Raw genomic sequence first — 21,978 nt, 5'->3', positions numbered from 1 at the left:
AATAAAGAAAGGGCAAGAGCACAGTAAGAACACTAGCAGCATGAGGCTTTTGAATGAGAATCCTGCCAGGGTCAAGGTCTAACGTCTTCTCCGTGTCAGCAGGCATTTATTTCATACACCCGCAGCAAGGTGTATGACTGAGGGTTTGGGGCAAAAGGAGGAGGGGAGCTAGAGTACTCACTCAGAGCCAGAGTGACCTACAGGAAGGGGTGACAGCAGGCAGAGGCTTGGGCTGTAGACGTGGAGACCATACTCACTGGGGCGTTATCAGCTCTGTGTTTCACTCTTGTACCCTCCCTGATCCCTCAAGGCCAGGTTCGGTGCCCCTGCTGGTGCTCCCAGAGCACCCTGCGCCTCTCCTCTTCGGGCTCTTACCACCCTGTTCTGGGGTTGGGGTTAGCTTCTCACTTATCCACAGCCACCCTCGTCTCCTTTTAAGCTTTAGTTGGGCTTGTCCCTGGGTGTGTGAAGTAGGGATAGAAGAGTTTGCTCCTGGGTAAGATGCAATCTTGAGGCCCTAGAAACTTGGAGTCAGGCCTGAATCCTAAGACATGCTGCCATTTGTACTCCCTGTACCATTCTATTTAATTGCTTGGAGCCAGACAGGTTGTTTTATTTACCAAGAAATGTAGTAATAATTTATAAAAGCCATGTTTACGAAGACAGCAAAGCATACCACTTTGAAAAGGCAGACTTTTTTTTAGCCATCAGTGAATAAGCACTTCAAAGATCTACAGAGAACTTTTTTCAATTTGTATTTGTTCCACAGCATTCTAGCTAAGAGTACAATGTAGGGGCAGATCAAACAGCACATGAAGATAGCTCAGGAGCCCCCAGCCCTCCAGAAACACGGAAGAGCTTCTAAATCCCCATCTGCCCCCAGTTAGGGGAGACTGCTAGAACACACTAGACTTGGCATCTGGGGATTTAGCACTTACAGTTCTATCATCTGGGAATGACTCCAAGAGCTCATGACATGTTTTTGAAACCTAAGTGCTATGAGGCTGGAGTGTGGACAAGTCATTGAGCTGATGAAGAACAGACCCACTGTCAACACAGCCTCGCTGTCTCCTACCTTTCTTCACATGTCGGGAGACCGTACTGTAACTGTACCTACAAATCTGAGAAGGCACAAAGGACCAGATGACATACTGCGCAAGAATGCCAGGGGCAACTGGAAACCAACCGATTCCATACACAGGCAGGTTTGTTTCCAGGAAAAAGGGACCAAAGCACAGAAACAGAGGATAAGAAAACTTTTCAGATGATAACCATATTCTCATGATAATATCCTAAGTGGAGTCCACTTGTTATGGCACAAAGACCTTGACCCTATGTCAAGCATACACTAAAGGGATGTTACATACACTTTAACAAAGGGAAGACACAAGTCAAATAAAAGTGACCAGTGTGAAAGCAATAAGGGAGAACAGAACTTAAAAAAATTCCAAGCTGGTTTCAACAACAGTTTGTTCCAGAACAAGGAAATATTTCTAACAATGTTTTATACCCCTTCTTTATCAACTGCAGGCGACCATACCCTTTTCCAAAACTGGCAGTCAGACACACACACATCCCTGTCTTGTGCTTGGACCAGCTGCTCAGGCGATTTTAGCCAGCCACTTCTCCAAGTCCTGGATGTCAGCAGAGCCAGCGTCTCCTCTTCCACCCTTGGCACTGCACTCCAGGAACTCCACTTTGAGGGGCAACTGTGAGAATTCAAATTCTTTGCCTTTCTTTCCCAGCTGAGCAGGGGCAGTGCTGGAACTGTCCAGTGTGCTGGGGGCAGCAGAACGGGTGACTCGTAAAGTGTTGCTGTGAGGCAAAAGGAAAATAAGAAGCAAAAAGAGCTTAATTTTCATAGCAATTAAAGGTCTTTAAGAAATCATATTAGTTCTTAAATATTTCAGCACTCATTTAAATACTTAACCATAAAACTGTCAATTATGCTATTAAGATTGTTGAATAATCCTTTGCATTTATAGATCATCCTCTTGGACAGACGGGAGACAGGCATCCAACCTGACATGGCCAGATGACAGCAAGTCAGTAATGGACCCAGGTCACGCCAACCTTCTTTCAGCCCTGGGCCGGGGCTCCCCTTCCACTAGGATCTCCTGCATGATGCCATTTTTAAATACATGCTAAAGGTTATAAAAATTAAGTTTCTGAAAGTTGAGGGTCAGTAGATAGGGTATTTATATTTATCTTAGGTCTATGTGGATATAGAGCTTAGAAATCCACAAACTCCAGATTCTCATATCCAGTTTGGGCACAATTATTATTCTCTAACCTCCTTAACCACCAAAACCTTCCCAATTTAAGTTGTCTTACTGCCACCTGCTGGCCCTAATAAAGAGTGCATAAGCAATGCTCATTTGTCTACTTCTCCCATCCTTTCTGCTAACAAGCAGCAGAGGAATATATGCTGCCAATCTCTTTCTTACAAAATAAAGCATTTCTTGGTGCTGTAAGATTGCATCAAAACTAGTGAAGAATCCACAGGAAAAACTAAACAATACCTTGTTTAGAAAGACACACATATATGGAAAAAGTATTTTAAAAAACAAATAATACAAAATTCAAGATATTAATTACCTCTTGAGGGAAAGAGGGGAAATCTTTTGGGGAGGAGCATATAGGGCCTTCTAAGCAAGGTGGTGGGTCCATGGGTATTCATTTTAGTATTGCTTAAGCTCAATATATGTGTCATACATATTCCTTTATAGGTAAGATATTTTAGGAAAAAAAAAACTTTAAAAAAGCCAAACATTACATGTACTCAGCTCTTGCCATAAGGCCATGTAAATATAGTAAACTTTGTTATTTAGAAGACTCTGAAATGCTTCAAAGCTGATAGGGCCTAATTCTCACAAACACGGCATTAAACTAAAATTAGACTCCTAATTGAACTGACATTAACTTTTAAAACTTTTTAACATTTCACTTCCCTGCCTTATAATACAGCATTTCCTTCTGTACTATTTTTCTAGAACTCTTTAGAGTCTCTAAAGAGCTATACTGTTGGACTATACTGTTAAAAAAAAGGGGGGGGATATATAACTAACATTATGATCGTTTTTCCCAAAGATAATTCCCAACAATTACAACAGAATTTTTAGAAAAACCAAATCATATAATTTTTCCAATTCCCTTAGCCTAATGACAAGCAATTCACAGTCTCTGGAGAGTGAGCATCAAAAGTATGGGACAAGATGACAAACAGGCATCTCCAGAATGGATAGAAACCACTGACAGAGGGACACCAGCAAGATGGCCGAACAGGAGTTTCCAGCACAAGTCCTCTCACAGAAAAATCAATCTGAATTACCAGCCATGCAGGAAAATACCTTCATGAGAGCTAAGGAATCCAGGTCAGAGACTACAGCACCTGGGTGTAGCACAGAAATAAGAAAAGACAAGCTGTAGAGGGTAGGAAGGACAGTTTCACATTACCCACATTACTTCTCCCACAAGCTTGCACAGTGCAGCATGGAGAGAGATATGCTCCTAGTGGGGGAAAGAGAGTGAAGTGAGTAGACACTGTGCCACGGAACCCAGCACCCCTGCACTCCCCAGTGGACCTCAACACCAGGCCTGCCCCAAAAGACCCAGGCACCTGGCCACACATGACGGATTCAGGCTCCAGGCCCACCCCAGTGGACCCTGGTGCCAGGCCAGCTTGCATGGACCCAGGCAGTAGGCCCACCCTCCCACAGACCCAGGAGCCAGGCCAGCCTGCCCAAGGACTCCAGCAGCAAGCCTGCCCAGAATCTCTGGCCGGACTGACTACAGAAGTGCTTTCTTCAACAAAGCTAGTCTGTAAGGCCTAGAAGAGGTGCTTATTTTTTCAAATGTGCAGACACCAATGCAAGGACACAAGGATCATGAATAATCAGGGAAACATGACACCACCAAGAGAACAAAATAAAGCACCAGTAACCAACCTTAGAGAAATGGAGATCTACAAACTGCCTGACAAAGAATTCAAAATAATCGCCTGAAAGTTCAGTGAGATGCAAAAGAACACAGATAGACAACAAAATCAGGAAGCAATATATGAACAAAATGAGAAGTTCAACAAATAGAAACCATAAAAAAGAACCAAAGAGAAATTTTAGAGCTAATGAACAAAATGACTGATGTGAAAAATTCAGACAGCTTCAATAACAGAGCTGGATCAAGCAGAAGAAAGAATCAGAGAGCTTGAAGACAGGTAATTTGAAATTACCCAGTGAGAAGAACAAAAAGAAAAAAGAAAAAGAATACAGAAAGTCTGTGTAACTTATGGGACATCATTAAAGGACCAATATATGCATTATGGAACTCCCAGAAGGAGCACAGAAAGACAAGGAAGCTGAAAGCCTATTTAAAAAAACAATAACAGAAAAACCCCAAATCTGGAGAGGAAAATGAACATCAAGATCCTTTAAGCCCTAAGAACCCCAAACAGATTAAACAAAAAGAGAGCTTCACCAACACACATTATAATCAAACTGACAGAAGTCAAAGACAGAGAATTTTAAAAGCAACAAAGAAAAGCCAATTGTCACAAACAAGGGAAACCCCGTAAGACTAAAAGATTTCTTAGCAGAAACTTTGCAGACCAGTAGAGAGTGGGATGATGGGGGGGAAAAACTGCCAACCAAGAATATACTATACCCAGCAAAGCTGTCCTTCAGACATGAAGGAGAGAGAAAAACTTTTCCCAGACACATAAAAGCTGAGGGAGTTCAGCACCACTAGACCCTCCTTACATGAAATGCTAAAGGGAGTTTTTCAAGGTGAAATGAAAGGACAGTAATTAACAACAGGAAAGTATACAACTCACTGTAACACTTAAGAATATACTCAAATTCAGAATACTCTAATACTGTAATGCTCACACATAATCACTTTTAACTCTACTATAAAAACCAAAAATATTAAAAATAACTATGGCTACCATGGATATACAATATAAACTAATATATAAGGTAAACTAATATAAACTAATGGGTGCACAATATAATAAGATGTAAATTGAGACATCAACAACATAAACTGTGGAGGAAGGAGACTAAAGTGTAGAATTTTTGTATGCAGTTGAAGTTATCAGCTTAAAAGAGACTGTCAGTACTATAAGATGTTTTATATAAGCCTTATGGTAATCACAAAGAAAAAACCTGTAGTTGGTACACAAAATAAAGAGGAAGAAAGCAAAACATAACATCACAAAAACCATCAAATTACAAAGGAAGAGAGGAATAAAGGAACTATAGAACAGTCAGAAAACAATCAACAAAATAGCACAGAAGTCCTTACCTATCAATAGTTACTTTAAATGTAAGTGGTTTAAAATCTCCAAACAAGACGTGAAGTGGATGAATAGATAAAAAAACAAGATCAAACTATATGTTGTCTCCAAGAGATGCACTTTAGATTTAAGGACACACAAGGGTTCAACGTGAAGGGATAGAGAAAGATATTCCATGCAAACAATAATCAAAAGAGAACAGGACTGGCCATATTTATATCAACGAAACAGACTTTACTTCAAAAATTGTCACAAGAGACAAAGAAAGTCATTATATAATAATAAAGATGTCAATTCACCAAGAGGATATAATAATTAAAAACATATATGCATCCAACCCCAGAGCACCTAAATGTGTAAAGCAAATATTAACAGAACTAAAGGGAGAAATAGACAGCAATACAATAATAGTAGGGGACTTCAATACTCCTCTTTCAACAAAAGATAGATCATCCAGATAGAAAATCAAAAAGGAAACAGCGTATTTGAACAATACTAAAGACCAAATATACCTAAAAGACATATACAGAACATTCCACCCAACAATTGTATAATACATTCAAGTGTACACAGAACATTCTCCAGGATACAGCATATGTTAAGCCACAGAACAAGTCTTAACAAATTTAAGAAGACTGAAATCCTATCAAGTATCTTCCAACCATTAGATGGTATGAAACTAAAAATCAATAAAAGAAGGAAGAATCAAAAGCCAAATAAAAAAGTATCTTGACACAAATGAAAATGGAAACCCAACATACCAAAACTTATAGGATGCAGCAAAGGCACTTCTAAGAGGGAACTTTATAGCGATAAACATCTACACCAAGAAAAAAGAAAGATCTCAGATAAACAACCTAACTTGAGGGCCGGCCAAGTGGCACAGCGGTTAAGTTCTCACATTCCGCTTCTCAGTGGCCCGGGGTTTGCTAGTTCAGATCCCGGGTGTGGACATGGCACCGCTTGGCACGCCATACTGTGGTAGGTGTCCCGCATATAAGTAGAGGAAGATGGGCATGGATGTTAGCTCAAGGCCAGGCTTCCTCAGCACAAAAAGAGGAGGACTGGCAGTAGTTAGCTCAGGGCTAATCTTCCTCAAAAAAAAAAAAAAAAAAAACCACCTAACTTGACACCTCAAGGAACTACAAGAAAAACAAAGCCCAAAGTTAGCAGAAGAAAGGAAAAAATAAACACAAAAACAGAAATAAAATACAAACTAGAAAAACAACAGAAAATATCAATGAAACTAAGAGTTGGTTTTTGAAAGATAAAATTGACAAAACTTTAGCTAGAATAACAAAGAAAAAGAAGACTAAAATAAATAAAATCAGAAATTAAAGAGGAGACATTACTGATACCACAGAAATACAAAGGATCATAAGAGACTACTATAACAAATTGGATAACCCAGAAGAAATGGAGAAATTCCTAGAAACACACAAGATACCAAAATCAAATCATGAAGAAACAGAAAATCTGAACAGACCAATAACGAGTAAGCATATTGAACCAGTAATCAAAAACCTCCTAACAAAGAAAAGCTCAGGACCAGATGGTTTCACTTGTGAATTCTACCAAAGATTTAAAGAAGAACTAACACCAATTCTTCTCAAACTCTTTCTAACACTTAAAGGTGAGGTAACACTTAGAAACTCATTTTACAAGGTGAGCACTACCATGATATCAAAGCCAGACAAAGACACTACAAGAAAAGAATATATTACAGGCCAATATCCCTGATGAACACAGATGAAAAAATCCTCAACAAAATACTAGAAAATCAAATTCAACAGAACATTAAAAGGATCATATCCCATGATCAAGTGGGATTTGCCCAAGAAGCAAAGATGGTTCAACATACACAATTAACAAATGGGATACACCAGATTAACAGAATGAAGGATAAAAATCATATGATCAGAAAAAACATTTGACAAAATTTAACATCTTTTCATGATAAAAACTCAGCAAAATAGTTATAGAAGAAATGTACCTAAAATTAATAAGGGCCATATATGACAAGTCCATAGATAATATCATACTCAACAGTGAAAAGCTGGAAGCTTTCCCTCTAAGATCTGGAACAAGACAAGAATGCCCACTCTCACCACTTCTATTCCACACAATACTAGAAGTCCTAAACAGAGCAATTAGGCAAGAAAAGAAAGAAAAGGCATCAAAATTGTAAAGAAAGAAGTAACATTATCTGTTTTCAGATGACTTGATCTTATATATAGAAAACCCTAAAGATTCCACCAAAAAACAGAATAAACAATAAGTAGCAGAATACAAAATCAACATACAAAAATCAGTTATGTTTCTATACACTAATAACAAACTATTGGAAAGAGAAGTTAAGAAAACAATCCCATGTACAACAGCATCAAAAACAATAAAATACTAAGGCATAAATTTAAGGAAGTAGGTGAAAGATCTGTACATTGAAAACTATAAGACATTGAAGAAAGAAATTGAAGACAAAAACAAATGGAAAGATATTGCTTGTTCATGGATTGGAATAATTAATATTGTTAAAATGTCCATACTATCCAAAGCCATCTCTAGATTCAATGCAATCTCTATCAATATTCTAATGGCATTTTTCACAGAAATAGAAAAAAATAATCCTAAAATTCATATGGGACCACAAAAGACCCATAATAGCCAAAATAATCTTGAGTAAAAACAACAAAGCTGGAGGCATCACACGTCCAGATTTTAAATTATACTACAAAGCTATAGTAATCAAAACAGTATGGTACTGACATAAAAACAGACACAGAGACCAATGGAACAGAATAGAGGCCCAGAAATAAAGCCTCACATATACAGTCAACAATCTTCAACAAGGATAACAAGAATATAAAATGGGGAAAGGAAAATCTCTTCAATAAATGGTGCTGGGAAAACTGGATATTCACATGCAAAAGAATGAAACTGGATCCTTATCTTACACTATACACAAAAATCAACTCAAAATGGATTAAAGACTTAAATGTAAGACCTGAAAACCATAAAAAATCTGACAAGAAAACATAGGAGAAAAGCTCACTGACATTGGTTGTGGCAATGAGTTTTTGGATATGACACCAAAAGCACATGCAACAGAAGCAAGCATAAAGAAGTATGATTGCATCAAATGAAAAAGTTTCTGCCCAGCAAAGAAAACAACCAACAAAATTAAAAGATAACTTATGGAATCGGAGAAAATATGTGCAAACCACATCTCTGATAAAGGTTAATATCCAAAATATGTAAGGAACTCAGACAACTCAATAACAAAAAAACAAATAACCCAAATGAAAAACAGGCAAAGGACCTGAATAAACATTTCTCCAAAGAGGACATATAAATAGCCAAGAAGTACATGAAAAGGCGCTTGACATCACTACTAACCAGGGAGATGCAAATCGAAATCACAGTGAGCTAGCACCTCGTTCCTGATAGAATGACTAATAGTAAAATTTTTAAAAAAGATAAGTATTGGCAATGTGGAGAAAAGGGAACCCTGGTACACTGTTGCGGGGAATATAAACTGGTACAGCCATTATGAAAACGGCATGGAGATTCCTCAAAAAATTATAAATAAAACTACCACCATATGATCTAGGAATTCTACTTCTGGGTATTTATCCAAAGGAACTGAGATCAGGATCTCAAGGAGGTACCTGCACCCCCATGTTCACTGCAGCATTATTCACAATAGCCAATATATGGAAGCAACCTAAATGCCCACCAAAGAATGAATGGATAAAAAAATGTAGAACATATACATAATGGAATAAGATTCAGCCCTGAAAAAGAAGGAAATCCCACCATTTCAACAACATGGATGGACCTAGAGGACATTACACAAAGTGAAATAACAGACACAGTGAGACAATACTATATGATCATACTCATATGTGGAATCTAAAACAGACAGAAGCAAAGAGTAGAATGGTGGTTCCTAGGGGTGGGGGAGAGGGGGAAATGGGGGAGATGATGGTCAAAGGATTTAAAATTTCAGTTATGCAAATAAGTAAGTACTAGAGATCTACTATATGGCATAGTATCTATAGTTAACAATACTGCATTGTATACTTAAAATTTGCTAATAGAGTAGATCTTATGTTGAGTGTTCTCATGAAAAACACACAAAATAATAAAAGGGGCAGAAGGAATCTTTGGGAAGTAATGTATATTTTTATGGCCTTGGTGGTGGTGATGGTTTCACAGATGTATACCAAATGCATCAAGTTGCATATATTAAATATATGCTGCTTTTACATATCGATTATACCTCAATAAAAGGTATAAAAATTTCTTTCGATATTCAATTTTAAGACATGAAGTCTGATAAATATGACTGAAGGGCTAACTTGACTCTTCTATTCATACATTAAAAAGTTTAAAGCATATGGAATTAAATATCATTCCCAATTAAAAGAAAAAAGAAACCACAGAAAATGACAGACCAGGGCTGGTAAAATTTTTCTGTAAAGAGCCATAAATTAAATATTTTGGACTTACGGGTGACATTTAGTCTTCGTCACATATTTTTCTACTTCTTCTTCTCTTTTTGTTTTACCTGTCCTTTGTTTTTTATTTTTTTTGAGGAAGATTAGCCCTGAGCTAACATCCACCACCAATCCTCCTCTTTTTGCTGAGGAAGCCTGGCCCTGAGCTAACATCCGTGCCCATCTTCCTCTACTTTATATGTGGGATGCCTGCCACAGCATGGCTTGATAATCAGTGCGTAGGTCCACACCCAGGATCTGGGCCGGCGAACCCCAGGCCACCAAAGCAGAGCCCGTGAACTTAACTGCTACACCACCACCACTGCCACCGGCCGGCCCATTAACCTGCCCTTTAAAAATGTAAACCTGCTCTTTGCTCACAGTCTCTAAGCAGGAATTTCCCAACCCCTGAAGCAAACCATCCTCTGCTAGACTCCAAGCTCCTGAGTACAGAGCGACAGCACATTTCTGCCACATCCTGACTACAGGGCTTGGTAGATTCTAGATGAGTAAGAGGTGCCTGTTAAATGAATAAAGCAGTAAGTAAAGCATACTGGGGAAAAAATGTGCTAAAAGCTGAATTTATACAATTTTTCCTCATCAAATCCTTTAATTTAAAAAAAGTCTATACACAACAGCAATAAGAAAACATAATGTGCTTTATTATAATGTTGATGGTAACTCCTGTGTAAGCAAGCTGTTAGCTAACTCTTATAAACTGGCAGAACACAAAGACATGCTAGATTCCTTAAAATTCAAAAGTTTATAGCTCAATTTACAAGTTTTTAAACACTAAAACAAGCTAAATAACATTGCCATGTAGCCTTAAAACAATAAAATAAGCTATACAATAGTATCATAGATTTTTATATTCTCCTAAAGTGTTCCTTTCTTATTCTGTCAACAAAAGTTTCCATGGCTTTCAAATTTTTTAGTTTTAAAATCTTTGATATCTACTATATAGATGAGCTAAAAACAGTAGTAAAATAAATTGAGTTTATGGTCTCAATAAACCTGAGATCTTTTTTCTATGAAAATTTAAAATATCTATAAACATCCCATTCATGCTTTTTATAGTTCCATTAATTCTTTTGCCAATTACTAAATAAGTATATTTCACACTAATCTTCAGACTGATTGTGATAACCATAAACAACCAAAGACCTTCAGCAGTATACTCATATTTCCTAAGTATTAAGATATACAATTAACCAATAGGACTTAATCATACTTACAGCTCTTTCTCAAGCTGCTGCTGAATTAACTTTGCCGATTTTGCCATTGTAATGTCTGTAAAGAAATAAAGACACTGCAGTGGTTTAAACCAGAAAGGGTCTTTTCCCAAGACTTCTTGCACATATGGAAAATTCCTATTTAAACCAGTAAGTTTCTTTTCCCTTTTTATTTTTTTAAAAAGAGCTTTTTATTACTAGTAGCTTCATTATCAAAGTAAGCTTTATATTTGCATGTATGGGTTTTCCTAACATAATACTTACAAATATATTAAGCTGGTGACCCTAAAATTGACCAGCTCTTTCATGAAAGTTTTTCACACCTTACAGACCTTTTTAATAAATATATATATTTAAGTCAAGCCAGCGTAACAAAAAGAAAACCACAAGCTTTGTGATTGTAACAAGAGCCTTCCCTCCAACAGCTAATACCTTACCTGTCATATAAAAGTTAACTAAGCCCTTTTCCAGCTGATATTAAGATGCTATGTTAAAGCATCAAGTACATATGGGTAAGAAACAAGTGCTGGTTTGGCACACAGTAGAAACCAAATTAGTATTACCCCTCTCCTTATACCGAAGCGAGGAAACAAAGAGAAGGTCAGATAATGCCCCTAAGACCACATTCCTGACTAGGCGGTGTTAGGGTTAATACCTGATCACTTCTGAGAAATGTGCTGGGTTCTTCACAGAGTCAGAATTTTAGATCTGCAAGAGGCCAGTAGAGATCAACTAGTCCAACTTATTTTAGGTAATGAAACTGAGACCTACTTTTATTGGGTGTGACTAAAAAGTTTTTAATGGCCATCAGGTGAAAGAAAACCAACTTCTGCAAACTCCCCTTGAGGAAATGTGCTGAATGGTAAATGTGTTTGAAAGGAGACGCTCCACCCTGCCCCTCCACAACTGTGTAACTGAGACGACTATGGTCAACCTGATGAACTTAACCTGGTAAAGTAAAATGACTTATAATTTAAACAAAATCAAACAATCTGATAATAGTCACTCCTTCGTTATCCCTCAGAACAGCCTGGTAAAAAGACGAATGAAAATGCAGGAGTATAAATAAATTTTAAAATTTAAAATCCTTTAACTTACAGGTTATTAGCAATCATCTCTCATCCTCAATAATAACAATTGCAGATAATTGTATTAATTCTTAGTAGCAATCCCAGAAAAAAAATCTCCATTATTATTGCCAAAATACATGATGGCACCTTGCTTATTGCAGGCGATTAAGAATGACGGTGTGTTCTTCAGACCCATACTGTCAATGAGGACTTGATACAGGAACTCGGCCACATCTTTGACCTCTCGCTGGAAGGCTGCACTATCCACAACAAACACGACAGCCCTGGAGGCGGAGAAAGAAAAACCGACACGTGAACACAAAACAGTGCAGCATTATCCTGAAAAACTCTATCCTCCATTTTGTCCAATTCAATCCTACTGAATAACACACAACAGACTCACACTCAGGTGTGTGCACATATAGTCACACAACACAACTACTCACTAAGCAAAGGACTACTGAGTGCTACTCAGTATCAATGAATGTATCTAAACAGATAATAGAGAATAAGGCCTGCCCTCAAAGACCAGGAAGTCAGCATACACACAACTGTGTGATAAAATGCTACGTCAATTATTCTACGGCTGCAACAGGAACAAAGAGGAAGATCATTTACATGAGAACAGGAGAGAAGACTTAAAAGAAGATGTCATAGTTGAGCTGAATTTTAGCCAGACAAAAAACTAGGGGGCAGACTGTCTGGAAAGAGGATGTGCGGGGCACAAAGGAGTGGAACACCACACCCTGGAGAACTCGAGGTAAGCCGGTACACAGGGAGGTGGAGAAACGGGGGGAAATCAGGTCAGGTAGCAAATGGGCGTGATACACTGACCTTTGTAGCTCGTGCTTTTCTGTCTTACAAAGAATACTGGCGCCTAAATAGAAGACAAATAAATCTAAGAGGGTAATCAAACTAGAAGCAACGTGACCAGGTAGGGCCCAGCCTAAGGCAGCCAACAGTGAGAATCCTCGTGTGCCAGAAATAAAGAGGTATCAAAGCTAAAGCAAAGCAGTCCAGGAAAACAGCAGATAACAGGCCTCAGGGCCTCACGAGGGTCTGAACGCCCAGGTGGAGATGGAGACATGCAATGGCCAACATGCAACTGGAGAGCTGGAGCTGAACACCCTGCACAAAGCCTAGAACTTAAAAGCAGTCTGATGGAGGGCGGTGTGGGAAAATAATCCAAGAGGAATCGAAACACCAAGCCTCCTGTGCTGCACATAGATATGGGGTAGGAATTTACACTCTCATGGTGCAAGATCTCCAAGCAGGAAGATTTATATAAAAATTGGGTCAGACTCAATGAACCCCTATGGCCCCCAACAGAAGGAAAGATGAACCCCTTTTGGAGAGAGTCTTTCTTATCCTAAAGCAATAAAAATTAGCAACCACAAAAACATCAACAACAAAATCCAACCCTCTTGAACAGGGGTTCTAGATCAAAAATTACAAAACACAGAAAACAAACAATTATGAGAGAGAATAACCACAAAGATTAATTGGCATCCCAAAACTAAAAATAATAAAGCAATCAGTAAAATACTTAAAATTATTTAATACTAGAAACCATAATAAAAGAATAAGATAGTATAAAAGAAACATGATTTGAAAAGATAGGTTTTCAGAAGTAAAGAATAAATTAAATTAATAATAACTCAATGGAAAAGTTAAGCAGAGAATACAGCTGAAAAGGATATAGTAAACTACAAAACAAATATGAGAATTTCACACCATATGCCAAGTAAAAAGACTTGGAAGATATGATAGAGAAGGAACAAGAACAACAGAAATGATAAAGTTCAATGATGTCAATAAGAGTTCCAGAAGGTAAGAACTGAGAATTTGGAAATCGAACTACCTAAAAAGATAACACTGAGAATTTTCCAGAACTGAAGATGTGAATCTTTCAAGTGAAATAGTACAATTGAATTCCAAGCATGATAAAACTAAACCACCCCTGAACAGAAGAAAATCTACCCCTGAACAGAGAGGAAAGAAGACAGATTATACACAATCAAAGAACAATTAGACTGCCCACTGCATTCTCATCTACAACAACAGATGTCTGAAGTAGGAGTAAAGCCTTCAAAGTGATGATGGAAATCACCACCAGCCAGGATTTTACACTCAGCTACGATAGTTATTCAAAAATGACGGCCAATGAGAAACAGTTTTAAATGAACAAAAGATGAGAAACTTTATCTCTTGTTCACCATTTTTAGAAACACATCTAAAAGATTTACTCAGCAAGGGAAACTGAATCTAATAGGAAAGGGTAAGAGGCAAGAAGCAATGGAGAGCAAAGAAATGTGTAAACATCCTGGTAATTCTAGGTGCTCACTGAATGGAGAAAATAATACTAATTGTTGGGGCTTAAAAAGGAGAAAAGAAAAAGAAAACCAAAGGAAGATGTGAGGAAGATCAAAGTTAAAGTGTTTTAAGATCCAGGAAAAGAAAACTGATATTGATTTTAAACTTGTGTTAAATAATCAATGTTAAAAAAAAAAAAGTCGTAGGGGGTAACAATGAAAAGAGTAGAAATAGCATACTTTCAAACCAGTAGGGGCAAAAATGAGATTAAGGAAACTTGATTAACTCAGAAGGTAGGATTAAAAACAATGGGAGCCAGGGCCAGCCTGGTGGCGCAGAGGTTAAGTTTGCACATTCCACTTCGGCGGCCCGGGGTTCGCCGGTTCAGATCCCAGGTGTGGAGATGGCACCGCTTGGCAAGCCATGCTGTGGTAGGCATCCCACATATAAAGCAGAAGAAGATGGGCACGGATGTTAGCTCAGGGCCAGCCTTCCTCAGAAAAAAGAGGATTGGCAGTAGTTAGCTCAGGGCTAATCTTCCTCAAAAAACAAAACAAAAACACAAACAATGGGGGCCAGCCCCAGGGCCAAGTGGTTAAGTTTGTGTGCTCTGAAGCCCAGGGTTTGCTGGTTCAGATCCTGGCCTCGGACCTACACACTGCTCTCATCAAGCCATGGTGTGGAGGCATCCCACATAGAAGAACCAGAATGACCTACAGCTAGGATATACAACTATGTACTGCGGCTTTGGGGAGAAAAAAAAGAAAGGAAAAAACAAGGAAGATTGGCAACAGATGTTAGCTCAGGGCCAATCTTTCTCAAAAAAAAAAAGAAGCAAGCTCCAAAAATAAATAAATAAATAAAATGAAGGTGCAGATCAATATAGTGAATGTCTTGTGAATTGCCTGTATCGTGATTATGATTTATCTGAATTCATTTGTATCTTCATATTCTGAATGTTTTAGTGACCCAAAATACGTAGATCAAAGAGTAATTATACTACAAATTGTAAAAAATTTATAACTGAAAACAGAAAAAGAGAAAAAAATTTTAGAAATTAAAACCCAATTATAACAAAATTTACAGTTATGGCTTTGTATCAATTGAGGAATAAAAATCACAAAACTTCCAGTTTCCAGTCCAACATGAAAGAAACTGGAAGTCACCACTCCATTCTAACAACAAGTAAAAAGCTGACCAAACTGAAAAATCAACAGCACTGGCTTCATCAGAGAAGTGCTATTACAGGGCAAATCGCTGCCCCCCAAACTGGAGAGAACACACACGGGGAGACCTGAATTGGAAGTAATGAACTGCTGGAGGCTCAGAGTAAACAAGTCTGAGCTATAAAAACTCCAGAGGACCCAGTCTTGGGAGCCCCACACTTTTGTACACTTTGCCTCCAGGAGCTTGACCAGGTTTTTATTGTAAATAGCGGAGAAAAATCCCCTCATGCTCTGGCAGGGGGAAGGGAAAAGGAATCATTTTGAAATATGCCAGAGCTTTCAGTTCTTAACAAGGGCTACCTCAGAAGGTACACCAGAGCCTAATTTGCTGGGGTTTTATCAGAGCCTAATTGACCCAGGGGAGGGTAATATCCAACTCCAGCCAGCTCTAGAATTCCAAGTGGGAAAAAAATAACCCCCAACTCCATCTTATCCCACCTAAAGTGTAGGTGGGAATCAACTGAGAAGCATGTGTGGTTCACAGTCCAGACATACAGGCTCACTAAAGACTGAGACCTAAGCATAGGCCGCTTCCCCTCCCCTCACATTTCACCACCAAATTACTAAAAGCCTATTTACAGCAGCTCCTTTTACCCAGTACATTACGTCTGGCTGTCAAAAAAAAATCAGAAGACATATTAAAAAGCAAAAACAGTTTGAGAAGGGACAAGCAACAGAACTAGACTGAGATATGGCAGCAATGTTGGAATTATCAGACTAGGAATTTAAAACAATTATGATTACAAGGCTAAGGGCTCTCATGGATAAGGGAGACAACACGCAAGAACAGACTGCAAATGGAAATTCTAAGAAGGCACCAAAAAGAAATGCTACAGATCAAAAACACCATAACAGAAATGAAGAATGCCTTGGATGGGATTATTAGTAGACTGGACACGACTGAGGAAAGAATCTCTGTGCTTGACGATTCTCAGTGGAAACCTCCATAAAAAGCAAAGAGAATAAAGACTGAAAAAAAAGAACAGAATATCTAAGAACTGTGGGAGAACCACAAAAGGTGTAACATACATGTAATGGGAATTCCAGAAGGAGAAGAGAGAAAGGAAGAGAAGAAATATTTGAAACAATGACTGAGAATTTCCCCAAATTAATGTCAGACACCAAACCACAAATCCAGAAACCACAGGAAGCTCAGAGGATGCCAAGTAGGATTAATGCCAAAAGAACCACAGCTAAGCATCTCATTTTCAAACTGCAGAAAATCAAAGACAAAGAAAAAATCTCAAAAGGAGCCAGAGGGGAAAAAAATACCTTACTTATAGAGGAACAATCTAAGAATTACATCCAACTTCTCCTCAGAAACCATGCAAGTGAGTGAAGTGAAATATTTAAAGTGTTGAGAGAAAAATCCCAACAGTGTAGATTTTATACCCTATGAAATTTATAGCACTAAATGTATACATTAGAACAGAAGAAAGACCTAAAATCAATAATTTAAGCTTCCAGGGGCCAGCCCGGTGGCACAGCAGTTGGGTGTGCACGTTCCGCTTAAGCAGCCTGGGGTTTGCCGGTTCAGATCCCGGGTGCAGACATGGCACCACCTGGCAGGCCATGCTGTGGTGGGCATCCCACATGTAGAGTGGAGGAAGATGGGCATGGATGTTGGCTCAGGGCCAGTCTTCCTCGGCAAAAAAAGAGAGGAGGATTGGCAGCAGTTATCTCAGGGTTAATCTTCCTCAAAAAAAAAAAAATAATAATAATAACAATCTAAGCTTACACCTTAGGCAGCTAGAAAAATTAGAGCAAATTAAATCTAAAGTAAGTGGAAAAAAAAAGAATAGAAATAAATGAAATTGAACACAGGAAATCAATGGAGAACATCAACAAAACCAAAAGCTGGTTATTTGAAAAGATCAATAAAACTGATAAACTTCTAGCTAGGCTAACTAAGAAAAAGAGAGAAGACACAAATTGCTAACATCAGAAATGAAGGGGATATCACTACAGATCCCATGGACATTAAAAGGATAATCAAGGAATACTATGAACAACTCTATGTCCACAAATTTGATAACCTAGGTGAAATGGTCCAATTCCTTGAAAGACACAATCTGCCTAAACTCACACAAGAAACAGACAACCTGAAGAGGCCTATATCCATTAAAGAAACTGAATCAATAATTAAAATCCTTCCAAAACAGAAAGCACCAGGCACAGATGAGTTCACTGGTGAATTCTATCAAACATTTAAGGAAGTTTACACAATGTTCTATGTCAAATATATTCAATGTAAAAAAAAGCCCTTAAGGAAGAAAATATACCAATTGTCTACAATCACTTTCAGAAAATAGAAGCAGAGAGACTATTTCCTAACTCATTCTATGAGGACAGCATTACTCTAATACCAAAACCAGACAAAAACATGACAAGAAACCTACAGGTGAATATCTCATGAAGAGATATGCAAAAATCCTCCATAAAATATTGGCAAATCAAATCTAACGATGTATGAAAAGAATAATATACCACAACTAATGAGTTCTGGACCCAATTCCAGTGTGGGGAGCAGGGGTTTCTCCCACCACCCAGCAATGCTCCTGACACCAGCTGGGTGTCCTACAATTCAACTCAATCTTAACACTATCTACCTGGAGACAGCATCAGACTCCACAGGTTAAGGGCTCAGTCCCACAAGACTGCCCTCCACTTCAATGCCAATCACAAGCCCATGTTGTTCCCTGTGCTTCTGACAAGCTACAGATTGGAGGTTCCCAGGACTCCCTCCTTGGGTTCCATTAATTTGCTAGAGCGGACTTCAGAGACACCAGTTGCAAGTTCAGGTTATTACCTGTACTTCTGACTGACTGGCAATAAATCAGATGTTCCCATGAACCCCTCCTTGGATTCAATTAATTTGCTAGAGCTCAAAGAACTCAATAAACCCATTTACTCACTAAATTACCAGTTTATTACAAAGGATATTAAAGGATAAGAATCAAAAGCCAGATAAAGAGATACACATGGCGAGGTTCTGAACAAAGGAGTTTCAGTCCCCACGGAGTTTGGGCCCTGCACAGTGGCACGTGCAAGTGTTCTGGTTCCCCAACCTGTAAGCTCTTTGAACACTGTCTTTGGGTTTTTATGGAGGCTAATTTCATAGGCATTGATGAGGATCTTTAGGCTGCTTAATTTTAAAACGGTTTATGATGAGGATTTTTAGGCTGGTTACTTTTAAAACTGCAGATGAGAAGCAGGCTCCAAGGACTGGAATTTTGCTTGCCCTTTTGAGAGACATTTGCGTTTGTGAAGGAAGGGGGGATGACCTTGTAGGGACCTGAAATTGGCCACCCCAGGATGTGTCTCTTTGGCATCAGGACTGTTTGGGGCTGATTGCTTTTGATAACAGGGACAGGGAAGGAGGCTCTGGGGAATGGAACTTGCCCTTGTTGGGACACATTTACATTTGTAAGGTAAATCTCTATCTGTAAAAGGTGCCTCCCTCTCTGTACCAGGAAGAAGAAGAGAGATGACCTTATCCCTAGAAACTCTTAATGGGGAAGGCAAGAACTTAAGTTGGTTGCTGTCTGGCAATCTCATGTAACTGATTTAGGGTGGTGGCTTCTAACCTTTCTAACCTTTACTCAATCTGATTTGATTCTTGTCTAAAAGTCATGGGATCACCCAATGACCAGACCCCACCTGCACTGGTACCATTTTAACTTTTTTTCCATGTTCTTTCCTTTGTCTTGTAAAGAGATGAATCACATACCTATGCCTTAAATTTAGCTCTAACCCTCAACTTGGGGCAGCAGCAGGAGCTCTGACTGCCCATGGGCCCTGTCCCCAGGCACCAGCTCTGCCTGCCCATGGGTCCTGTCCCCATGCCAGCAGGGACAGCAGAAGCGGCAGCAGCAGAAGCTCTGCCTGCCCATGGGCCCTGTCCCCATGCTCTTCCACACTATTCTCTAAATAAAAGAGCACTACTGCCAGATCTTGAGAGTCTAAGAAATCTTTCTTTCAACTCCTCGGCTCACCGACCCCGCATCAGGCATGATTGATTTTATCATTGGCCACTAATAAGTGATTAAACCTCCAGCCCCTCTCCCCTTCCTGGAGGTCAGGGGGATAAGACTTGAAAAGTTCCAACCCTCTAATCACGTGGTTGGTTCTCCTGGCAGGTGGCCCCCATCCTTAAGTGTTTTCCAAAAGTCATCTTATTAACACAACAAAACACACCTTATTCACTCTCATCACACAGGAAATTCTAAGAGTTTTAGGAGCTCTATGCCAGAAATCGAAATGAAGACCAAACACCTATTTCTTATTACAAATCACAATATCACAACGACCAAGTGGGATTTATCCCAGGTATGCAAGGCTGGCTCAACATCAGAATATCAATTAATATAATCAATCACATCAATAAACTAAAAAAGAAAAATCACATGATCATATCATTAGATGCAAAAAAGCATTTGACAAAATCCACCACCCAATCATGATAAAAAACTCTCAGTAAACTAGGAATAGAGAGGAACTTCCTTAACTTGATAAAGATTATCTACAAAAAACATATAGCTAACATCCTGCTTAACAGTGAGAAACTCAAAGCTTTCCCACTAAGACCAGGAACAAAGCAAGGATGTTCCCTCTCACCATTGCTTTCGCAACATACTGGAACTCCTAGCTAATGCATTAAGACAAGAGGAGGAAATAAAAGGTATATAGATTAGGAAGGAAGAAATAAAAATGTCTTTGTTCACACATGAAATTAGCATCTACATAGAAAATCTGAAAGAACTGGCCAAAAAATTCAGGAACTAATAAGCCATTATAGTATGGCTGCAGGATACTAGGTTAATGTATAAAGTCAAGTGCTTTCCCAAAGATCAAGAATGAACAAATGGAATTTGATATTAAAAACACAATACCATTTCTATTAGCATCCTAAAAAATGAAACTTTGGAATAAATCTAACAAAATATGTACAAGATCTACCTGAGGAAAACTACAAAACTCTGACCAACAAAATTGAGGTAGACTTAAATAAATGGAGAGGTATTTCACACTCATGGATAGGAAGACTGAATAGTGTCAAGATGTCAGTTTTTTCCAACTTGATCTTTAGAGTCAATGCCATCCCAGTCAAAATCTCAGCAACTTATTTTGTGGATATTGACAAAGTGATTCAACAGTTTATATGAAAAGGCAAAAGACCCAGAATAGCCAACACAATACCAAGAAGAATAAAGTCGGAAGACTGACACTACCCAAATTACTATGAACCTATAGTAACCAAGACAGCATGGTATTGGTGAAAGAACAGATCAGTAGAACAGAATAGAGTCCAAAAGGGAGACCCCAATAAATACAGTCAAGTGATCTTTGACAAAGGGGCAAAGGCAACACAAGGGAGCAAAGATAGTCTCGTCAACAAATGGTGCTCAAAGAGCTAGACATTCACATGCAGAAAAATGAATCTAGATACAGACCTTACACCTTGCAAAAAATTAACTCAAAATGGATCACATACCTAATGTAAACCACAAAACTATAAAACTCCTTGGAGATAACAAAGGAGAAAATCTAGATGATCTTGGGTGTGGCAATGACTTTTTAGATACAAGAGCAAAGGCACAATCCATGAAAAGAATCGATTTACTGGACTTCATTAAAGTTAAAAATTTCTGTTCTACAACAGTCATCATCAAGAGAATGAGGAGACAAGCCACAGACTGGGATAAAATATTTGCAAAAGATATATCTGATAAAGAACTGTTATCCAAAATATATAAAGAACTCTTAAAACTCAACAATAAGAAAACAAACAATGCAATTTAAAAATGGGACAAAGATCTTTACAGACACCTCACCAAACAAGATACACTGATAGTAAATAAGCATATGAAAAGATACTCCACATCATGTCATTAATTTGCAATGCAAATTAAAAAATTAGATACTGCTATATAACTAGTAGAATGCCCAAAATACAGAACACTGACAACACTAAATGCTGGTGAAGGATGCAGAACAATAGGAACTTTCATTCACTGCCAGTGGGAATACAAAATGCTATGGCCACTTTGTAAGAGTTTGGTGATTTCTCACAAAACTAAACATACTCTTACCATGATTCCGCCATTGCGCTCCTTGATATTTACCCAAAAATCTTACGTCTACATAAAAACCTGCACATAGATGTTTATAGCAGCTTTATTCAGAAAAACTTGGAAAACTTGCCAAAACTTGGAAGTTACCAAGATGTCCTTCAGCAGGTGAGTGGATAAACTGTGGCACAACCAGACAATGGAATATTATTCAGCACTAAAAAGAAATGAGCTATCAAGCAATGAAAAGATATGGAAGAAATTTGAATGC

At 38.4% G+C, this 21,978-nt stretch overlaps 1 protein-coding gene across 1 annotated transcript in view; it reads right to left on the bottom strand.

The window, feature by feature from the left end:
* Positions 1-592: 592 nt before the first annotated feature.
* LOC103546375 (serotransferrin-like) overlaps positions 593-21,978 on the bottom strand; it is a 61,290-nt gene continuing 39,904 nt past the window's right edge. Inside the window, 3 exon segments of the mRNA XM_070576090.1 lie at positions 593-1,815; positions 11,031-11,085; positions 12,245-12,381. Of these exon segments, the coding sequence (XP_070432191.1) occupies positions 1,602-1,815; positions 11,031-11,085; positions 12,245-12,381 (406 nt within the window). The 3' untranslated portion in view covers positions 593-1,601.

Source organism: Equus przewalskii, chromosome 15, assembly GCF_037783145.1.
Source record: "Equus przewalskii isolate Varuska chromosome 15, EquPr2, whole genome shotgun sequence".
NCBI classification, from domain to species: domain Eukaryota; kingdom Metazoa; phylum Chordata; class Mammalia; order Perissodactyla; family Equidae; genus Equus; species Equus przewalskii.
This window is presented reverse-complemented; position numbering and strand designations above follow the sequence as displayed.